Here is a 21,197-nt window from a genome sequence, read left to right as displayed (position 1 = left end):
AAGAAGAAGAAGAAGAAGAAGAAGAAGAAGAAGAAGAAGAAGAAGAAGAAGAAGAAGCAGCTAATAAGAAGGGAGGACGGAGGTCAAAGTACTGGTGACAACTTTGCCCCAAAGTTGGATGTACCAAAGAGAAGGAAGTACTTCTGTCCGAGCCGCTGTGTGCGTGCCTGGTTGCTGGTCCTGTGTGTTTCTCTGGGTCTCTAGCTATAGTCGAGCTGCTATTGTCTTTTTTTCTCATCTCTCCTTCTCTTCCCCCTCCTCCTCCGTGAGGACCAAATCCAGGCTAGGGAAGCCTCCTACTTCTGCGCCACACCCCCAGCCACTCTTGTCTGTGTTCCCGAGGCTTGAACACGTGCCTGTGGGGGACTGGTAGCTGGGCTCTCAGTGGGGTCTACCTCCGGTGGTTGGGTCCTGAAGACGGAGCCCCTGGAGAGAAGGCAGGCGGCGCTGTGTCACTTAAGTCTGCGCTTCTCCCACCCAAGCAGTCTTGGGCGAAAGTGACATTGCACTGGGAAGCAGGGCAGGTCCCTCAAGCTGTTTTCGCCTTAGTCTGGGGTGGAAACGGGACTGAGGTGGTGCCCCGGCTGGTCTCCTCTCTTTCAGTCACTCTCGCTGATTCTGCCTCTCGCCATGTCCTGCTCCGATTCTCTTGTCCACCACTGTCTTGACGCTCTCTTTTTATTTCGATCTCAGCCAGGGAATCGCCAGATCACTCTGACTCTTCAGGGTCACCCTGGCCTCAGACCTCTCCCTGCATCCGAGCATGGGGTTGCCTTTGTCCTGGGCATCATGTGGGTATCCGGGAGCTCCGGGACGCTTCCCTTCCCCTGTAAGGTCCTGCCCGCACTTTGGGTGTGAGGATTAGCCAGGGCAGAGCAGAAAGCGTACACCCCGGTGCCTCTCCCTCCCCCACTCCTTCCCCTCCCCTGCCCTCCCCTCCCCGAACCAGAGACAGAGGCGGACACCGGGGTGCGTTTTTTTAAAAGTTTATTTTCCATGCTGGGGGGGCGAGGGATGGGGGCGACGGCTCAGTAGACCCGGGGTTTGGTAGACTCCGCGGCCTCCCGCGTCCCCGCCAGCTGCACCAGGCGCAGCAGCAGCGCCCGCGCGGGCCCGTCCAGCTGCGTGGCGTTGCTCGGCTCCCGAGCGCGGGCGAGGCGGGGAGAACCGTCGCGGCACTCGGGCTCGGTCCCGCAGCTCTCTGGGGGAAGGGCTCGGTGAGCGCAGGCGCCCTGAGGCGGACGCGGCTGCAGGGGCGTCATCCCAACCCCCATCCTCCCCTCCCCCACGTCCCGACACCCCTCCCTCCCCTTCATCACTACCCTCCACCTCGGCGTCCCTCTCTCCCCACCCAGCGCCCCTCTTCCCCCCGCCCCCTCCCACCCCGCGCCCCCTTCCCCCTCTGTGCCCGGCCCCGTGCGCACCGTCGCTGCAGCAGACGCCCGAGGCGGCACAGCGGCCGCCGCTCCCGCACGGCTTCTGGCCCGACTGGCAGGGCGAGGGCAGGTAGTTCTCCTCCTGGCAGCGCAGCGCCTCGGCGGTGCCCACGAAGCAGCCCAGCTCGTCCGCGCAGCAGATGCTGGGCCCGAAGCAGCGCCCTTTGCCGCCCGGGCCGCAGGGGAGACACTGCGGTGGGGCGGGGGGGGGGGGGGGGACCGCTGGTCAGCGAGGCCAGGAGGGGCGCTGGGAACCTGGGGCCGCCCTGTCCCAGCCTCCCCGTGCGGGTGTCCCGGACAGCGCTGCCCAGGCCGGAGCAGTAGCCAGCGGCAGGAGTGGAAACCTAAGTGGCTAAACTGTCAGAAGGAGCACCTCTCAGTGGTGGGTCTCAAACCCTCACCTGCGTTGGCAGTCTGCTAGTGGGCAGCGCTTGGGGGTCCTTCCTCGCCTCTGCGGCATCTCTGGTGTGCAGCCTCTCTCAGAGGCTTACCTCTCCGACCTCCAGGACCTTCAGAGGGTCCTCCTGCACATCCCTAGCCCCTCTCTTCCCCTACCTTACCCCCCACCCCCACCATCCCTCGCTCTCATTTTCTGGCTCTGCTCCTACCCCTGCCCCAAGCTGGTAGGCTTCATGCGGGCCTTGGCCTCCTGCCCACCTCTTCTGGGGCCTACTAGAGGGGCGGTGGGGACCAAATCAGGGTGCTGCGTGCATGGGCACAGGGCACCTCAAGCTTCCAAAGGACCCAGCAAACGAAGGCAGACTGTGAGAGCTGCCCACCTCCCCATTCCAGCTTGTTCAACGACTCAAAACTGAGTCACCTGGGGCCTGAAAAGAATTGAGCCTGGCGACCGGATTCCCTTCAGCTCTGCCAGAAGGGCAGACTCACAGCTGCAAACGCTGGGCAAGAGATCTGGGCAAGAGGCTGGGGTCAGACATGAGACAGACCCGGCTCAGGGAGAGAGCAGAGGCTGAGCTGGACGGGAAAGGCCTTGAATTCAGGCTAAGATAGGGGTTTGAACAGGCCAGTACAGAGACTGGCTGCAATCTAGTGAGTCCTGATGAGCCACCCCACCTCCCAGGGTGCAGAGGAGGCCTGGGCACCCAGTCCAGTTAGAAGGAAGTACCCCTCATTTTCTGGCCTATCCCCTGTGTAGGGACGGTGTCCTTCACTTGGCTGCCCTGGCACCTGGTCCCCTCTCACCCTTCTGGGTAGCCCGTCCACTCTGCCATGCTGCCTCCTTCCGGTCCGAGTTCTCTGACACTGTTTCCCTCTCTCCTAGCCCCTGACTGGTTCCTAGGGCACTGGCAGCAGCTGGAAAATGGACCACAGTGATACCTGTCTCAGCTCCATGTCAGGGGTGGTCCTCTTGCCGCCTCTCGGGCAGTTCTGGAAGTAGCAGGCAGAGGTGAAGGCCAGCAGGCTCAGGAAGCAAGCAGACTGCACGGCGGCGTTGGGCATCCTGGCGAGCACAGGTGGGCGCCGTGTGGTGTGCAGCCCTGCTCTGGTGGCTCTGCTCTGCCGCCTCGGCGGGCTGGCTATTTATGTCTGCAGGTGTTCCCTAGGAGGCGGCAACGTGGCCGCTAACCCCCTCCCCGGTGGCTCCCCAGGAGCCCACGGCCAGCAGGTCCCAAGCTGTCAGCAGTGATTCAGGCATCAGGGGACACACGTGGGCCTGTCTGTGCAGAGGCTGGGGGGGGGGGGCAGGCCACCTTGCGGCTGGAGCAACTGCCTCAGTGACTGTGGCACTGTAGGATCTGGGAGGTGAGCTGGCTTGAGAGCCACCTGAAGATCGTATCTGAGCATTCTGGCTGCCCTCGACAGGCTATAGGGGTCAACAGACCCCACCCACCAGGCTGGCATGTTTGGAGCAGGGTCAGGACCAGGAAGGGGGGGGGGGAGCAGGCTTGTTAGTTGTGGAGTAGGATGAGTGAGAGAAACCACACTTTCCAGGTAGGCTTTCAGAAGGAAATTCCCACCTGCAGCCTCAGGGGCCAACAGCCACAGACCCTGGGTCAAAAGCGGAACACAGATCCAAAGGTCAGCCCCATGCTGGCTGTGCCTGGCTTCGGGGGCCTCAGGCTCTGAGAAGGGGGCCTTAGGGAAAGCCTCTGCCTGGTTCCCACTAAGGAATGGGTTGGGGAGCTACTGTGGAACCCCAGGCTCAGTGAGGTGAGGGACTGTGTGAAGGGTCTGGCTTCCTGGTCCTTGGTCTGAGTGTGTGTGTGCTGGTGGCAGAGCCACACACCTTTAATCCCAGCACCTAGGAGGCAGAGGCAATCGGATCTCTGTGAGTTCGAGGCCAGCCTGGTCTACGAGGCAGCGAGTCAGGACTGCCAAGGTTATGCCAAGAAACCCTGTCTCGAAAAACTGAAAAAATACAGGGAAAAGCTGTGGAGAGAGCCATGCCCCTGGTACCGTCCCAGGCAGGAATGGAAGTGGACTGTGGTTCTGGGGGAGGAAATGGGAGGAGCCCCAGCCAGTGGCCCAGTTTGAAAAAGCAGGTGTAGTTCCTGACTGTAGGTTGTAAGTCATGTGTTTGTTTGTTTCTAGACTGCCTAGTGCAGTACATACAGGCTGGCCTTGAACATACTATGTAGCAAATGCTGCCTTTGAACTCTTGACTTTCCATCTCCATCTCTTGGGTGCTAGGATTACAGGCATATACCAGTACACTCTGTTTTAGGCTAGACAGCCTGCTTTCATTGGTCACCCGCTGGTCTTAGGCCTGGCTAGCCCCCCCACCCCAGTTCCCACAGGCTTCTGCTGCCTCCCAGCGTCTATCAGTGTGCTTCAGGGAAGCTCCAGAGGACTTTTTGCCCTCTGTCCCAACAAGTACAGCAGGGCCAAGGCGGCCTGGCACGCTCAGGACTTCAGGAATGACTGAGGCACTGGGGGGCGGGGCTCTTTAACCGGCAGCTGATGTGGGGGGAAGCCGAGTTCGTTGGCTTCTGCGGCTTGAAGCTTCCTGACTTGACTCCCCACTTGACTCCAGCATAAGGTAAAGGGCCATGAGTGCTGAGTCACTTCACGCACGTGAAGCCTAGGGGGAGCGCTGGCATCATGGTGATGTCAGCCGGCAGTGGTGCTGTATTTTTAATGTCCTTGTTAAGAGCCGATTGATCATTTTCCAGAGGGAGAAGCTTTGCCGGCCAGCAGAGACCTTCTCCCTCCACCTGCAGATGAAGATGGGCAGAGTGTTGTCCTGCTCGCACTGGACAGTGAACAGCGAGGCAGGCTGCTGGGAGGGGCACCCGCCTCCGGCCTGTGGTGTGGCCTTGTCCCTGATTCAGTCTCCGCCCTTCGGTTCCAAACTATCACTTAAAAGCTGATGGGGTCAGAATGAAAGACACAAGTCCTGGGAGCAGTCTGAGCCCTTGACCAGCCATGTCCACCAGAGCTTTGGAGAGCTGTCCCCACGGTCATGTCCGCTAGAGCTAACCTCCACCTCTGGAGGGCCCACGGATGCGCTGGCTCCTTTCATTTCAGATCCCCCGCCCCAAGAACCACACAGGCCCCCACAGGCCCCACATTTTCTGTATTTCCCTCTTTCCCTCCTCTGTTCTTTTCCCAAATCCTTTTTTTTTTTTTTTTTTTTTTTTTGAGACAGAGTCTCAATCTGTAGCTCTGGCTGGAAATTTCTATGTAGAGCAGGCTAGCCTCCAACTCACAGCCTACCTCTGCTTTCGAAGTGTTGCCATTAAAGATGTGAGCCACCATGGCTGTCTTGTGATCTGTCATTCTTATCCAAATGCAACATTTACTCCTTTCAGGTTTCTGGACAAACCTGCCCACTGGACCTACCGGTACAGCAACCATAAAGAGCTCTGTGCAGCCATTCCGGCGGGTATATCTGCACCTTTATTTTACACGGCCTCTCTTTATTTCACGGTCTTTATTTTACATGATGAAGACTTGGTCTTTTTTAAATTTTATTTTATGTGCATTAGTGTGAAAGTGTCAGATCCCGTGGAATTGGCAGTACAGACAGTTGTGAGCTGCCATGTAGGTGCTGGGAATTGAACTCAGGTCCTTTGGAAGAACAGCCAATGCTCTTAACCACTGAGCCATCTTTCCAGGCCCTTTGTCTTTTTTTTTTTTTTTTTTTTTTTATACATGAGTGTTCCATTTGCATGTATGGCTGCACGCCAGAAGAGGGCACCAGATCCCATTATAGATAGTCAAGAGCCACCGTGTGGTTGCTGGGAATTGAACTCAGGACCTCTGGAAGAGCAGCCAGTGCTCTTCACTGCTGAGCCATCTCTCCAGCCCCCAACTTTGTCCTTAAAAAACAGAAAAAAAAGATTTATTTATTTTATATATATGAATATGTGCTCTAGCTGCATGTACCTGCAGGCCAGAAGAGGGCAGTAGAGTGTGTAGATGGTCATGAGCCACCGTGTGGGCGCTGGGAATTGAACTCAGGACCTCTGGAAGAGAGCCAGTGCTCTTAAACCACAGCCCTCTCTGCAGCCCTGACTCTGTCCTTTTTGCCAACATATTTTATCTGGTCCCATGACATCGCGCTTCCCTGCTGTCCTGGTCCCTCTACCACATTCTATGCTTCTTTTCTGGCTTCGCATTGGCTTCACATGTTGGAACGGCCTTAGACTCGCTATTCAGGTCCCTTCTCTTCTTCCTAGGCTATTCTTATACTTTTTACATATTAATGACGCTCCAGCGTATATCTTCATTCTGAGCCTTTTCCCTGACACACCAGACTTTTGGTTAGGACCCCCAATGACAGCTTCCTTCGCACAGGCGTCTGGCTGTCGCTCAAACAGCCACACCTCCCACAAGTAACACTTCCTTCCTGTCCTGTCTAGAGCACCTCTCACTTAAAAAATGATTTTTAATTGTGTGTATATGTCTGTATGTCCTCATGAGTATGGGAGCTCCCAGAGTACAGAAGAGGGCATCAGAGCTTGGAGCTGGAGTTAGGGGAAGTTGTGAGCCACGGAAATGGGTGCTGGGGACTGAACTGGTCCTCTCCAAGAGCAGTGTGCAGCCTTAGCTGCTGGACGGTCTCTCCAGCCCCTCACTCCTTTTGCTCTTTTCTAGCTTGGGTCTGTGTTGATGGGGTACAAGGCTGGCTAATACGTCCTTTACCCTGAAGTTCCTCCTCCCTCCCCCCTCCTCCTTTCTGTGGGGTGTTCATGTATGTATATTTGTATTCCTTCTAGAATGAAAACCCTAAGTCATGAAGAACACCATCCCTTGTGCTTATTACTGTCCTGGGAGTTTTTGCCAACTGTGGACTTTTCTATTACAGAAGGGAGGGAGGGGAGCTCTGAGACCAGTCCTTAGCTCTCCGGGGCCTTGCTGTGTGACCTTGTTTCCAAGGTTACTTACCTGATGTCCCAACCCCAGTGCCCACCTCATTGTACACTTGTTTGAGATAGTGTACCTGTGGCCCAGTCTAGCCATGAACTTGCTCTCTACCTAAATCTGCCTCAGTTCTTTTGTCTCCCCACCCTCATCCCTCAAGCTGGGATTACAGGCATGTGCCCTCATGCCGTTTCACTGAGGTCTTACCAGAGGTGAGGTGTTCTAGATTAGTGTATTCAGTTTTTCTGTCTTTTTGCTTGTTTTTGTTTTTCAAGACAGGGTTTCTCTGTGTAGCCCTGGCTGTCCTGGAGTCACTTTGTAGATCAGGCTGGCCTCAGACTCACAGAGATCTGCCTGCCTCCTCTGCCTCCCAAGTGCTGGGATTAAAGGAGTGTGCCACCACTGCCAAGCTCTTGTCTTGTCTTTTTGATTGGCAGGATCCCCTTCAGGCTGCCTTGAACCTCCAGCGTTCTGGAATTAAAGGCCAGGGTCACCAACACAGGTGACAAACCTTGTTCTGTTTTAAAATATGTTGCAGCCTGCTATTTGAGACAAGGCTGCAGCCATCTTTGTATTCAGCTTCCATTTTGTTTCTAAGGTGAAAATAAGTTGAAAATTTTAAACTTTTCAGCTCTGCTTCCTGGAAGCGGTTGTTTCTTGCTGGCCATATACTTTCTATGATTCAACAGTGTCATAACTCATACTTGGTTATCGGCATACTTGGCTCCACCCTGGTTGCACTGTGGTATCTATACGCCTGGTTGCACTCAGTTGCACTTGGGCTGTGCTCTGGAAGACCCTCACTTACCTAGAACCGATCAGCTTAAAGGCTAGCTCACAATACTTTGTCTAGTTAGCCAAAGAGGTAATATTGCTTTGTACTGCCCTTACCATGTCTCTTGCACTTGGTTATTTTTCTATGAAAACCCTGCTGTGAGCTCTTGTAGAGGTCACAGTTAGGCCCCCGAGTCCTGATCGATCAGCTTGGAGAGGCGTTCTAATAAACCATCCCTAGCTTAGACCAGAGTCTCAGTGGTTTGTGTGGCTATTTTTATGCCACAACAAAGCCTGCACAGTGGGGGCTGGAGAGAGGGCCAGGCGGCTGAGAGCACTGGCTGCTCTCGAAGAGGACTCAGGTTTTGTTCCCAGCACCCTCCTGATGGCTCACAACTGTCTATAACTTCAGTTCCAGGGGATCTGGTGTCTTTCTCTGGCCTCAAGCACCAAGCATGCCCGTGGGACACAGGCATATGTGCAAACAGCTCATACACATAAAAGAAAAGTTGCTAATCAGCTTTAAGAACTTACCCTGGTGGTGGTGGCACATGTCTTTAATCCCAGCATTTGAGAGGCAGAAGCAAGCAGGTCTCTGGTTTCAAGGCCAGCCTGGTCTACAGTGTGAGTTCCAAGACAGTCAGGGCTATATAGAGAAACCCTGAATCACAAAACAAAACAAACAAACAAACAAACACAACTCTGTATAGGGATAAGTTGGGCAGATTCAGAGTTCTGGGTCCGATGGTCTGCTGCTCTTGACAGGGACATGAGCCCCTCTAGGGGCATGACAAACCTCTTTGAGGGGGAGAACCAACCTTGTCCATCTGTCTGACACAGCCAGGCAAAGAGGCAAGAACTGGGTGAAGAGAAACTCACAGGGAAAGACAAAAGCCTCTCAAGGTCTCGCCACGGGCTGGGCCGGGGTACAGCTGTGTACCCCGGGTTGGCTTGTCAAGAGGCAGGGTGTACCCGGACAGCCAAGCGGCATATGCGTCCACCGCAGGCCTGGCATCACTCAGAGCCAGCAAGGCGGGAGAGGCTTCTCAAGGGCGGGTCCACTTGCAGGTCCAGGCTGGACACGCCGCAGCCTGCCTACCGCCAGGGCCCTCAGCCCCGTCTCTGCAAAGGGGAGGTCGCTGCAAAGGTAGTGGGCTACTGGCCCACAGGGGGGGACTCCAGGCCATGGGAAGAGCCAGATGCCATGAGCTGACAGGCATGGGTGGGTGCGTGCAAGTGTCTGTGTGTGCGCATGCCAAACTGCCTCAGCTCTCTTCAGCCCGATTAGCAGCGGTCCATTGCCAGCCTCTGTGTTTGACCAGCACCGGTCCCAGGGACCGAGTCCCATGGCTCAGAAACACACAGTTAGGTTCCTCTCAAGCCATTGCTTGAACGTGCTAAACAGTTTCGTTAAGTTTTTAAAATTTTATTTTAACTTTTATTTATTACTGTTTCGTGTGTGCTTGATGTGGGTGGGTGGGTGCGTGCATATGGAGTTCAGAAGACAACTTTGCCGAGTTCGGTTCTTTCCTTCCACCCTCATGGGTTCCGGGAGCCAGACTCAGGTCGTCAGGAAAGACCTTTGCCGAGAGAGCCACCTTAATTGCCCTCAGGAGGACTAAATAGTAACAGAACAAAGCTGTAAATCAAGAGAATTAAAAACTCGCGGCGGGGTTTGGGGTTGGAGGGTGAGGAAGTGGGGGCTAGGGGGCTGGAGAGATGACTCAGCAGTAACCAGCCCTGCTCTTCGGGAGGACCTGGTTTGATTTCTACCAGCCGTTGCTCGAAACTGAGCCATCTCTCCATCGAAGCTGTGCAGGTGGTGTTGGTTTGGTGTTTTACTTTTAGGACAGGGTTTCTCTGTGTAGCTCTGGCAGTCCTGGAACTCACTTTGTAGACCAGACTGGCCCTGACCTCACAGAGCTCCTCCTGTTTTTGCCTCCCAAATGCTTAGGGAGAGGAGGGGGAGAGGGAGGGAAGGCTTGTGCTGGAGAGATGGTTCAGCAGTCAGGAGCACTGACGGTTCTTCTAGAGGACCTGGATTCATTTCCCAGCACCCACATAGCGGCTCACAACTGTCTGTAACTCCAGTTCCAGGGAACCCGACACCCTTACACAGACACACATGCAGGCAAAACATCAATGTACATGAAATAAAATAATAATAATAAGCCTGTGTCCTTGTATAGGGTTGTAAAACAGAAATTATTTGTTGCCTGTATAGGTGTCTTACACCTTTAATCCTGGCACCCAGAAGAGGCTGCAGAGCTGGGCTGGGCCACGCTCCAATTTCCCCTGGGTTTCTTGGAGGAAACTGAGGGTTCAGGCAGCTTAGCTCATTTCCACCATCTCATTATAGGTGACCTCTCCGAGACATCACACACACGTGTGTGTGTCCCAGCATTTCATTTCCTCTGCTGTGCTCACCTCTCACTCCCTCTTCCGTCTCAGGGGCAAAGCCCCCTGCTTGAGCTCATCCCCTGGGTGAGAGGGAGGAAGGCAGGTGAAAGGGGTTCTCTCTGGAGACTCCCAGCTTTCGAGACAGGCTAATTACAGCCTTCCTAATTAATGAGCCTCGGGGCTGCATTTCATCAGCTGAGTCATAACTGATGTCTGGGCCCTGGGCCCAAAGAGAGGGTACCAGGAGTCAAGGAGAGTCCTGGGAGGTAGAGGCAGCTCAGAGCTGCTGTCTCACCCATTTGATGGTTTCCATCTAACCTTCTAAAATCTTTTTTAAACATATGGTTTTTAGGTACGTGTACACGGGTATGTCCCTGTCCTGTGAAGGCAGGTGCCCTAGAGCCGCAGAATCTCAAGACTGGAGTTTCAGGTGTTTGTGGCCCCCCTGACTTAGATGCTGGGAGCTGAATTTGGGTCTTGGGGAAGAGTGGTGAGTTCTCTTACCCACTGGGCTATTTCTCCGGACCCTTGCCTGCCCTCTTCCCCTCCCCCTTTTCAGATTTATGTATTTTCTGTGTGTGAGTGTTTTTCCCACGTGTCTGCATGTGTGCGTACCACATGCATGTCTGGTACCCACAGAGGTTAGAAGAGGGCATTGGATTTCCTGAAACTTGCTGAGTCCTTCCCCAGCCCCCTTTCGAGACCGTCTCACTGTGTAGCCCTGGGTGGCCTTGCTGTATAGACCAAGCTGTCTTGGAACTCATAGAGATGTATCTGACTGCCTCTGCCTCCAGAGTGCTGGTACTGAAGCCAGCTGCCACTATGCCCAGCATGTCTTCCTTATTAAATAAATAAAGCCCAGCTCCACCAGTGCCACACACAGTTCATTGGGCACCAAATCACCCATTATTTCTCCAGTCATGCAGTTTTTCTGTCAGACTTTGTCTTTGGACACATGTATTCACACATCTGGAGTCTCCATGAAACATGACCAGCCCACCTCATCAGGATCCGGACACCTGCTTCCCCTGGATGCAAGCTAAGACCCTCGTCACATCCTCCTCCCAGTGTCTGCATTGTGGGTACTTTTCCATTCACACAGGAGCCAGGAGATGGCCCCGCTTTCATGCCCGACTCTAAGAAGGGCTTACCGACCTCTGTGCCTCTGGTTCTTCATGGAGGCTATGGACTCAATTGAAGGGCCTGTAGATCACTGGTTCTCAACGTGTGGGTCATGACCCTTTCACAGGGGTCATCAAAGACCATCGGAAAATGCAGACATTACATTATAATTCATAACAGTAGCTGTACTGAAGGGCCACAGCATTGGGAAGGTCGAGAAATGCTGCTGTTCACCAGATCAGTGCAGGCCGTGCAAATGGACCCGTAGGGGACCACGGAGCAGCTCCTATGATTACCTCCCACGACCGAATCTCGTCTTGCTCCCAGACCCAGAGTTGTGTTGATTAACCCATACAAAGCACAGAGCACGCCACCAGGACATCAAGCCTCGATATATTCCTCCTCCTCTTCTCTGTGTGTGATGTTGGGAATCAAATCCATGGAAGTACGTCAGCTTTTCAGCATTTGAAGGCAAAGTTTTATTTTCAACCATGCATGCCCTTCAAGGTACTCATAACTTCCTCGATAACATGAATAACGTCAGGTATGTCACCTGCTCTGGAGCCTACAGTCTGGCCGTAGATGCCCCCTCCCCCGGGTTGCTAGGGCTCTTCAGTCCCTAAAGGGTCAAACTGCCTGTGCTGCTTTCTGGTGGAACAGGGATTTTTATAATTTTTTTTGTTTCTTTTTTAAATTATTCTAATTAAAAAAAAACATTTTATGAAAAAATATTTTATGTGTATGAGGGTTTGCCTACCTGTATATCTGTGCACTATTTTTGTGCCTGGTGTCCCCAAAGGCCAAAAGAGGGCATTGAATCCCCCCGGAGCTGGAGTTACAGATTGTTGTGAGCTGCCATGTGTGTGCTGGGGTCAAACCTAGGTCCTCTGGAAGAGCATCGCATACTTTAAACTGCTAAGCCATCTCTTCTGATTTTTACAGTTAGTTTTGTTCTTTGACAGTTTCATTCTTCTGTAGTGAACTGATGACTCTCTCTCTTTTACTGACCTCCCTCTCACCCGCCCTCCACCTCTCCCACCCCACCCCTCTGCCTGTGAGTCTCCTCAGACCCACAGCTTTTGGTTGGTTTTGTCCTGTGACCCATTTAGTTTAAGGACTGTGTGAACTGAAGGCACCATCTCCCCTCTGTCCCACTGTCAGCAGCCAACAGTTCAGCAGTGGAAGGCAGGGACTCTAAGCCTTCCTCCAGCCATGCCTGACTGTGATGGGTCCACCCTTTTTCAGAAGAGGTACTGGATTCCCTAAAACTGGAGTCAAAGAAGGTTGAGACACACCATGTGGGTGCTGGGAACAGAATGATGGTCCGTGAGAAGATCAGGAAGTGTTTTTAACCACTGAGGCATCTCTCCAATGCCCTGAAGTGCTCATTCCCTTCCTTCCTCCTCCCTCCCTCTCACTCTCCGAATCTTCCTTTCTTTCTTCAGACACGGTCTCTTTTTGCAGCCCTGGATGTTCTGGAACTTGATATGTAGACCAGGTGGCCTCGAAAGGAGATCTGCCTGCCTCTGCCTCGTGAGTGCTCAGGCGTAGCTTACTTGACTCATGTGCCTGAGGCCTATGGTTTATTCCTCGGGACAGGTTCACAGTGAGAAGGGCTTGTTCTGTTTTGCTTAATACAAGTGTTGGAAGAGACAAATATTGAGTGGTGATAGGCAGCACCGTCTTGATACTAGAAGACACGAGCAGCTGTCCCTCTCCATCTTTAGTCTCTTATGGGTAATGAGGTGTCCATGGGGGTGCACACTTGCCTAGAATGGACGAGACCCTGGGTTCCACCCCAAGCACGGGGTGGGGGGAGGGGTGGCAGGCAGAGCCACTTCAGCAGGTGGTCAATACTTGGTACAGAGCGAGGTTCAAGCCCACCCAACAACCCCAAGCCATCTGTGTTCTCTCCACTTAGGGCTCTTCTCTCCTAGAGGAAAGGTTCACATGGGACACACCAGTCTCCCATTCATATCTAGTCCTCACACTGTCCTCACCCTTAACAGTGACGGTAGACTTGGTCTGTACCTCAACTGTCCAGTCTAGTAGCCTCTATGAAATGTGGCTGGCTGGTGACACTAGGAACTAAATTCAGTTTGCTCAGGCTGGCCTCAAATGCACAAGGGTTGAGAATACGGTCATGAGCCCTGACTCCCAGCTTTTATTTTAATATAATCACCCAGTAATGAAAGGTGACTGTTCTGAACAGTATCCTTTGGCCAGTTCCCAACCCAGCTCTCCCTTTTCCGCTCAGAATATGCTACATGTGCAAGTAGCCTGGAGGCCAGGTGAGATGAAGCAGGCCTCAACAGGAAGCAAAGTGGGGGCACTGTGGGCCAGGTCCTCCTTACAGAATACCCATGGGAGCTCGGTGGGAGAAGGCCAGCCCACAGGAGTTCCACTCCTACCCCAGTGGTCGTCACAATGGCATTCAGCTCTGCGTCACAATGCCACTGGCAGTGGGAGGCTGGTCTCTTTGTCTGTAGACCTAGTTACAGGAACTCCAGCGTCAGAGGACCCTGTTTCCTGGGGAATGGAAAGGAGCCCAGCAGTGGAGTGGCCTCAAGATGGAGACCAATAGGAAGAAGCCCAACAAGTGTGGGGCTGGGCGAGCCTCCCCAGTCCCTGAACCCAAGGGGTACAGGGCCCAGCTGTGTTCCTACAGGGAACAGGGATTCTCCGTCAACAGTGAACAGCTGCTGGTCTTCTTCCTGGCTATCTGGTTTTTCTATTTCTTCTGCCTTCAGGACTAATTCTGACAGAGCCTCCTTCCACGTGCTCAGGGAGTGGCTGAGGGTCAGAGCTTTGGCCCAATAGGGCGGATGACCAGGTCTAACCAGTTAACTTAGAGAATGAAGACGAAGAGCCTGGACCCACTGTGGGCTCCTCGCCTCAAGCTGCCTGCCTTCTGTTCTCAGAATTCTCCAGTGCCACGTCTTCAACATGTCTCCAGCCTTGAGCCTCCACTGAGTATGTGACCCGATTACCAGGAAGAGACAGCACAGCTCTGGAAGGCTGCCAGGTCGAAGCAAGGTTATAGCTGTGTCTTCTTGGTCAGTGGAGTTGGGCTCTGCATGTTTACTGGGAAGCCGTTTTGTGCCTGGTCCCAGGTCCAATCTCTAATGAGAAATAAAATGCCCATGGGGCCAAATAACATTTTCCATTTTGGTGTCTTTGAGACAAATGTTTGCTACGTAGCTCAGGCTGGCCTTGAAGCAGTCCTGCTGTTTCCATTTAAAAACTTGCCCCACACATGGCTTTTATTCTTGTATTCCAGGGAAGAACAGAGCCCTGCGGTGCTTAGAATGGTTCCTGCAAGGGTGGAGAAAAATAGCACTTCCTCGGGGCTGGGGATCAGATTGAAGAGAAAAACTTAATCGCATTAAGGGTGTGGGAGTGGCTCCCCCTGGACTCAGGGTAGGTGCCGCCCACCCCAGGGGCTCCCAGACCTAGTTTTCCAGCAGAGGAGGACAGGCGTCTCTGGTAGAGCTGCAGAGCAGCAGCAGCTTGGGGGCTCTTAGGAGCGGGGGGGGGGGGGCAGGGGTGGCCCCAGCACTCACTCGGAGGTGTGAAGGCTGAGTTGGAAGTGGGCTGCTCCACCATGTTGGGTTGTGGGTAGGTTCCAACCTCAACCCAGCCCTCTGTAGCTGTATGGGCTAGGAACACCACACCTAGCAGGGAAGCTCAGCAGAGTGGGGATGAGCGGGAGCCACCAGGTGGAACAGGCCCTGGCGTCTCCTCTGAAGGGTGCAGCACAGCAGGCGTTGGTGTGGAGGAGGAAGGAGTGACATTTCCCCTAGTGGCCACCTCTATGGACACATCCCCTGGGAACACTGAACTCCCTCTGCCTCATGACTGAGCCCTGGGCAATCTGAAGAGACATGTGGCTCAAGAGGCTGGAATTTATCTCAAAGTGGACAGTGCCTGGAAGGGGGAGGGGAAGTCTGGTAACCTGCACAATATTCTTGTCATGGCTGGAAGTTCTTGACAGGGTGAACAGAGCTGTACACAATCTTTTTTCTTTGGGATTCCACAAGGTTTAATTTTGAACAGGGAAAAAAAAATGTCACCCAGGGAGCCAATGAGGTGGTTGAGAAGGTAGAGGAGGCTGCCACATCGCTGGTGTGGGGCCACATAGTCTGAAGGAGTGCGCTGACTGCCGCAGGCGCACGGCGCACGTGTGCCATACACACGTCAGAATTTGTTAAAGATGTTGCCTATGCACAACATTTTCCTGCACTGGGCCACATGTGAACAGGAATCTCCTCCCTCAGAGAGTGGCTCCAGGAGCAACAGCACACACTCTGGCACCTGGCCTGATGGAAGCTACTGGTCCTCCCCTGGCACGGACACACCCATACTGGATAGATCTGAAGCACTGCCTGAGCAATGCCAGTAAGTGTATATGGCTGCCCTGTCCTGTGTCAGGAGGAAGCCTTGGTGAATGCCAACGGTCACTTTATTAAGGCTCCAAGTGCCTGCAGGTGTGAGAGTACACGTGGCTAACTCATTTGCTTGACTGCCCCTACCATGGTCCACTTCTGAGTGACCCTGAGGCAGAGAAGGCTGTGTGAGATCCCAAGTCACAGTCTACTGAGCTCCATCCATAAAGCTCCATTAGAAGGCTGTATGCAGATAACACAGGGCTTGAGGGGAGTGCTTCTCAGCAGTTGGGGCTGGCTCTGGTTGGATGTGGCGAGGTAGTCCAGGGAGAACATGGATGTCTTCCCCAGACCAGCCTATGGCTTTGTTATCCTGTTCTTGCCTAAGGAGTGTGGGTTGTCCTGACCCAGTCCCCATATCACACCGTGAGGTGCTCAAGTCCAGGAGAGAACAGGGTCAATGGGATCCTGATCTTGTTCCCTCCACCTGCAGGTATCCCCCAAAATGGGACTTCTCTGGTTGAAGCTGGTCACTCAAAAATGGACCCGCAGCACATCCTGGCTAGCGACTGGCTGCTGGCAGGCTGTGCACATCATGGGCTGAGAGCGCTGCTTCTCACTCAGGCAGGGTCGGCACAGAAGGTGGCCGCAGGGCAGCTGGTACACAGGCTCCTTTGTGTAGTAGGAAGAAAATGCTCTTTTGCAGGAGGCACATTCTGGACCAGAAACACTCCTAGGATGCTCTGGTGAATCAGAAGAATGAGGCAGGGTTAGGTGAGTCTGTTCCTCAGTGTAAGCTTTGTCCCTGGAAGCTGAGAACTGACAGGCCCTCCCTTCTACCATCTTTATCAGTCTTGGTGCTGTGTATGGATGATTAAGAACTGGCTCCTGAATGTAGTGCACAGGACCAGGCCTGTCCCCTGGTCTCCCAAACAAAGTGTACATTCCCCAGCCAAAGCTAGAGCAAGGTACAAACTTACCCTGACAAGAGAAGCTGCAAGGAAAGAGAAAAGCAGAACGTGGCCCAAATATCAGGATCAGAACAGCCCGGGTGGAAGGAAATCATCAGAGGGGCAGCTTTAATCTCAGTAGCTTCCTTCTAGCCCCTCAATCCCCTTCTTGAACTGCCCTGGCTTCGAGCAAGCCCTCCCACTACAAGATGGCCTCAAGGCCTCTAAATAAGGCAGCTCTGATCCCCCAACCCCTGTGGCTCTTCCCTCCCACCGACAGGAATTTGAAGAAGCAGCTGCTCTTCCTCAACTCTAAGAAACAGAGGCCGGGTTGGCCGATACTCGGGGGGGGGGGACCCCAAGTTACCTTAAACAAATCTGCTTTGTAAAAATTCCTTGCTGTTTTTGTTGTTTTTCTTAGGGGGTTCCCTGTGATTTTTGTCCTTTTTTTGGTGGTGGTGGTGGGGGGGTCCCATGCTACAATATGCCTTGGAGGTGAGAGAACAACTTTGTTCTCCCCTTCCACTTTTATATGGGCTCTGGGGAGTGAACTCAGTCACTAGGGTTGCCATGCAGGGGCTATCAGTATAGTCCTGAACTTAGAATCTTCTCTTGTGGGCTTGGGACTACAGCTGTGAGCCACTCCTTCTGGCTTGGAAATTCTTATCCCAAGCCATGCTCTCTTTAAAACATATTTGGTTTTATGTGTATGAGTGCTCTGCCTGTTTTGTCATTTTACTGTGTGTACCTGGTGCCACAGAGGCCAGAAGAGACATTAAACCCGGGAACTGGGGTTGCAGACAGCTGTAAGCCATCATCTAGACACTGGGAACTGAGCTCAGGCTCTCTGCGAGAACAAGCACCCTAACTCTTAATCTGCCTTTCCCACCCGGTCTTTAGCTGGGATGTGAGTGCGGGTGTAGGTGCGCCACCTTGAGTGTGGAGGCAGGACAGCCTCGGTTGTTGGTCCCGGCCCTCCCCTTCACGCAGGTCTCCTCTTTAATCCTGCGTACACTGGGCTAGCCAGTCTACAAGTCTCCAGGGAGTCTCTGGGAGTGGGGGAGGGGGGCTGAAGTACCACAATTGCCTGTAAGTTCAAGGCCAACACAGCAAATAACATACCACCCAGAGCTACGTAGTAAGATCCTGTCTCTGTTGCAAGACATGATAGGATGTGTATATATCATCCTAGCACATGGGAGGCTGAAGCAGAAGAATCACTCATGTCTGAAGCCGACGTAGGCTCCATAGTGAGGCCCTGCCTCAAGAGCCTGACAGAAAGTGAATTCTCACGGTATGGCTCTCAGAAGCGTCTGGAGCCTGCATGGAGAGTGGGGCTATCTGTAATAGCAGTGTCTCCATCAGTGCTAGCGCTGCAGGAATGAACGAACCTGCATGATCGCTTTCTTTTCTTTCTGAGACTGGGCCCAAGTATTTCAGGCTGATTTTACTGGCTTTCCCGAGTGCTGGGATTATAGACACAGTATCAAGTCTGGGTTACATGGTGGTGCTGGGCATTGAGCCTAGGGCTTTGCCCACAGCAGGCAAGCATTCCTTCAGCTGAGCTACTCCCCCAGCCCTCAGGCACACCTGGCACTGCACAGAAATATCAAGGGCACCAACTGCCTTTAGCACCAACAGGAGACCCATTGAAGGTCTCAGAGCTCTAGAGCTTCAGACAGTTTCAGAGACAAAAAGCACAGCTCTTTAAAGTAGAATAAATAAAAATAAAGATGCAGGGATGCTGGTGTGAGCAAAAGGAAAGGAGATAGAGTTGCAACAAAGGACAGTGGGGCTCTGCCTCCTGTCATGGGAATCTTAAGAGGTGGAATACTGTGATCTGCTAATTGTACAAGAATATCTTCTGACTCTGTGAGGACAATGGGGCGATGGGCGATGGGGAGGGTGAGCAAAGTAGCTATAGGGAGCTAACAAAGAGGCTGCAGAACTGGTACTAGGGTGTCCCTCAGAACCATAGCAAAGAAAATCATAAAGGGGGCTGATGAGATGGCACAGCCTGATGGTCTGAGGTGCTTCCTGGAACCGATGGCAGAGGAGAACAAACTTCTTAAAGTTGTCTTTGGACCTCCATGTATGTACCTGGAAGGACCTAAGAATGAATGCCCTGTCAAGAGTGAGGACATTAAAGGGAAAGCTGACCACTTCCATGCTGAAGGCTTGACAAGTACAAGACAAGGCTCTTTTCCAACATGGGCTGAGGAATGCTCGGGGAGAGCTTTGAAAAGCAGGCAGGAGTGCGGGCATAGTGGTGCTCAACTTTAATCCCAGCACTCAGGAGGCAGAAGCAGGCGGATCTCTGTGAGTTTGAGGCCAGCCTGATCTACAAAGTGAGTCCAGGATAGCTAAGGCTGTTACACGGAGTAACCCTGTCTCAAAAAAAAAAAAAAAAAAAAAAAAAAAGAAAAAGAAAAAGAAAGGCAGACAGGACAAGTCAGAGTTAGAATAGGGATTGGAGATGCCAAGGAGAGGGATCCCAGCAACTGTTAGGGAGGGGCAGGAGCCATAAAGGCAGTATTGGATAAGGGCTCTGACTGGTAGAGACTCTAGCAATGGGAATTGAAAAGAAGGGCTAAAAGCCAAAAGAAGGAGAAGGTGGCTAAGGCAAGAAGAGCTAGCCAATCACATCACCAGATGTCGAGAGGACAAGTACCCACGAGACTCATTTCACTGGACACTCTGAGAGACATGCTCTTGGAGATAGTTAGGGAAGAAAAGGAGTGGGCAAGGGTTAAATGGAAGTCCAGATGACAATAGGAGGGACAGGCTTTACATCAGAGGGGGAATCAAGGGCCTGGCTCTATGAGCCTCACCAGGCTTCACTTTGTCCTTTGTTTAAGAAGGGGGTCGTGAAGGGGAACACACAACTGGAGAGATGGCTCAATGAGTAAGGATCACTGGCTGTTCTTGCAGAGGACCTGGGTTCAGTTCTGAGCACCCACATAGCTCACAACTATCTGTAACTCCAGTTTCAGGATATCTGACACTTTCTTCTGAACTCTACCAGGCACAGACATACATGCAGGCAAAACATTCACATACATAAAACAAATGAAAAAGAAAAAAGAAAAAGAAATCCAGTTAGTTCCTCACTTTGTATCTACCATCCAATATAATCCTAGGTGGATTTTTTTTTTTTTTAATTTGGCTCAGTAATCTACCACTGTGCTTTTCTAGTACAATGATGAAAATGTTATCAAGAAGGGCAGAGGATGACATCTGAAACCTACACCTTTCTTTACAAGAACATAAAATGGCCCAGATGTCAGATGAGAGGAAGATTAGGACACAGAAAAGGAGCATCAATGTCCCAGGAGAGAACTATGTCTTCCACCTTAGCCAAGTATGGTGGGCACCTTTGTAATCCCAGAACTTGGAAGCTAGAAAGTTCAAGGCCAGCAAGACCCTATGTCAAAGTAATCAAAACAAAAACCTCTAGCAAAGATAGCCAGATTAGAGCCCACAGAATGGCAGGGCTAACTAAAGGCTTTGCCTATGATGACTCAATCTCCAGGCAGCCCCTCGTCTCCTTCTGGAGAAGACAAGAGAGAGTGAGAACTGTAGTGAGGGAGCTCGGAGAAGCCCACAGAGCCCGAAAATACTAGGTCCAGCATCTTGCACAGGCAGATGCTAAGCCCCAGCAGATTACCGGAGCTGGCGTCCGGCCTCCTGGAAGCACTACTCCCTCTTGTGCCGAGCTGCCCCTTGGTGAGCCGGGCAGTGAAGGAAGGCATGGAGCCAAGAGTGGAAGTCAAGGCAATTTCCAAACTTTGCGACAGCTTCTGCTCATGGGACACTGGACCTGTTGAGAGATACAAGAGTGTAATATCCAGGAATGCTCAGCAAGAGAGAAATAGCCACAAGTCCTTGGAGGACCAGAAAATGACCTTTTCAACTTCAGACATGTGAATATAATGTCTCCCAGGATGGTAATGGCAGAACAAGAGAGTCAAAGACCTGGGAGCCCGGACACTTCCTCCCCATCTTTAATGCCCACACAGCTCTGAGCTTTTTCTAGCTTCTCCCCAAAGTGCTGTGCAGGACAGAGCCATCTTGAGCTTTCAATGCAGAACTGCACCTACCTTTTCTTTTCTTCCCTAAAACATAAATGGTTGTGGTGCTGGACTGGCACCTTCTAGACAGTCACTCTACTACTCACTCAGTATATCCCAAGGCCCTGTGTTACACTTTGAAAGTCTTTCCTGCTGGCCAAAGAAATGATGAGACAAGCTGATGCCAGCTCTGTACAGTTCCTACCACTCTACCCTACTTGTTTTCCTTTTGTTTTGTTTTTTTCTTTTGAGACAAGGTTATCACTATGCAGCCCAAGTTGGCCTCAAAGTCATGTTGACTGTTTAGCCTCTGCTTCTTGAATGCTGGAATGACAGGCATTTGCTACCATACTTTTCTGATTCATAAATAAATAAATAAATAAAGCTCAGGTGTTGAGGACATGGCTCTGCCAGTAGAGTACTCCTGGCAAAAGCACGAGGATCTGAGGTTGATTTCCCTGGAATCTGTGTCAAAATCCAGGTGCAGTGGAATACACCTGTAGTCCCAGGTCTGCGGAGGCAGAGAAAGGCACACCCTTGAGCTTGCTGGTCATGCAGGCCTGGCAACCCCAATTCAATTTCTGGAGCCCACAGAGGAAGAGAATAACTAACTCTGAAAGCTATCCTTTGACCTACACACACGTGCATGGCACATGAGTGCCTACACACACACATAAATAATAATAATAATAATAATAATAATAATAATAATAATAATAATAATAATAATAA

The 21,197-nt window shown here is 52.3% G+C and overlaps 2 protein-coding genes across 4 annotated transcripts in view; both read right to left on the bottom strand.

Annotated features, from left to right (window-relative positions):
• Positions 1-976: 976 nt before the first annotated feature.
• Avp (arginine vasopressin) lies at positions 977-2,971 on the bottom strand. Its single transcript, XM_055603470.1, has 3 exons — positions 2,775-2,971; positions 1,425-1,626; positions 977-1,201 (listed from the first exon to the last, which is right to left on the bottom strand). Exons 1-3 carry the CDS (start codon positions 2,895-2,897, stop codon positions 1,029-1,031), a joined length of 498 nt encoding a protein of 165 aa, XP_055459445.1. The 5' UTR covers positions 2,898-2,971; the 3' UTR covers positions 977-1,028.
• Positions 2,972-15,090: 12,119 nt separating this feature from the next.
• The window catches only part of Ubox5 (U-box domain containing 5), a 38,418-nt gene continuing 32,311 nt past the window's right edge, over positions 15,091-21,197 (bottom strand). For 2 of the 3 annotated variants that reach the window (XM_055611988.1, XM_055611918.1), the window contains exons 5-6: positions 20,063-20,215; positions 15,091-16,188 (exon numbers count right to left, since the gene is read on the bottom strand). In XM_055611988.1, the coding sequence (XP_055467963.1) occupies positions 15,980-16,188; positions 20,063-20,215 (362 nt within the window). In that variant the 3' untranslated portion in view covers positions 15,091-15,979. The remainder of the gene's footprint in view (positions 16,189-20,062; positions 20,216-21,197) is intronic. The other variant, XM_055612058.1, reaches the window with a different exon arrangement.

Source organism: Psammomys obesus, unplaced genomic scaffold (assembly GCF_907164565.1).
Source record: "Psammomys obesus unplaced genomic scaffold, mPsaObe1.curated_primary_1811, whole genome shotgun sequence".
Classification (NCBI taxonomy): Eukaryota; Metazoa; Chordata; class Mammalia; order Rodentia; family Muridae; genus Psammomys; species Psammomys obesus.
This window is presented reverse-complemented; position numbering and strand designations above follow the sequence as displayed.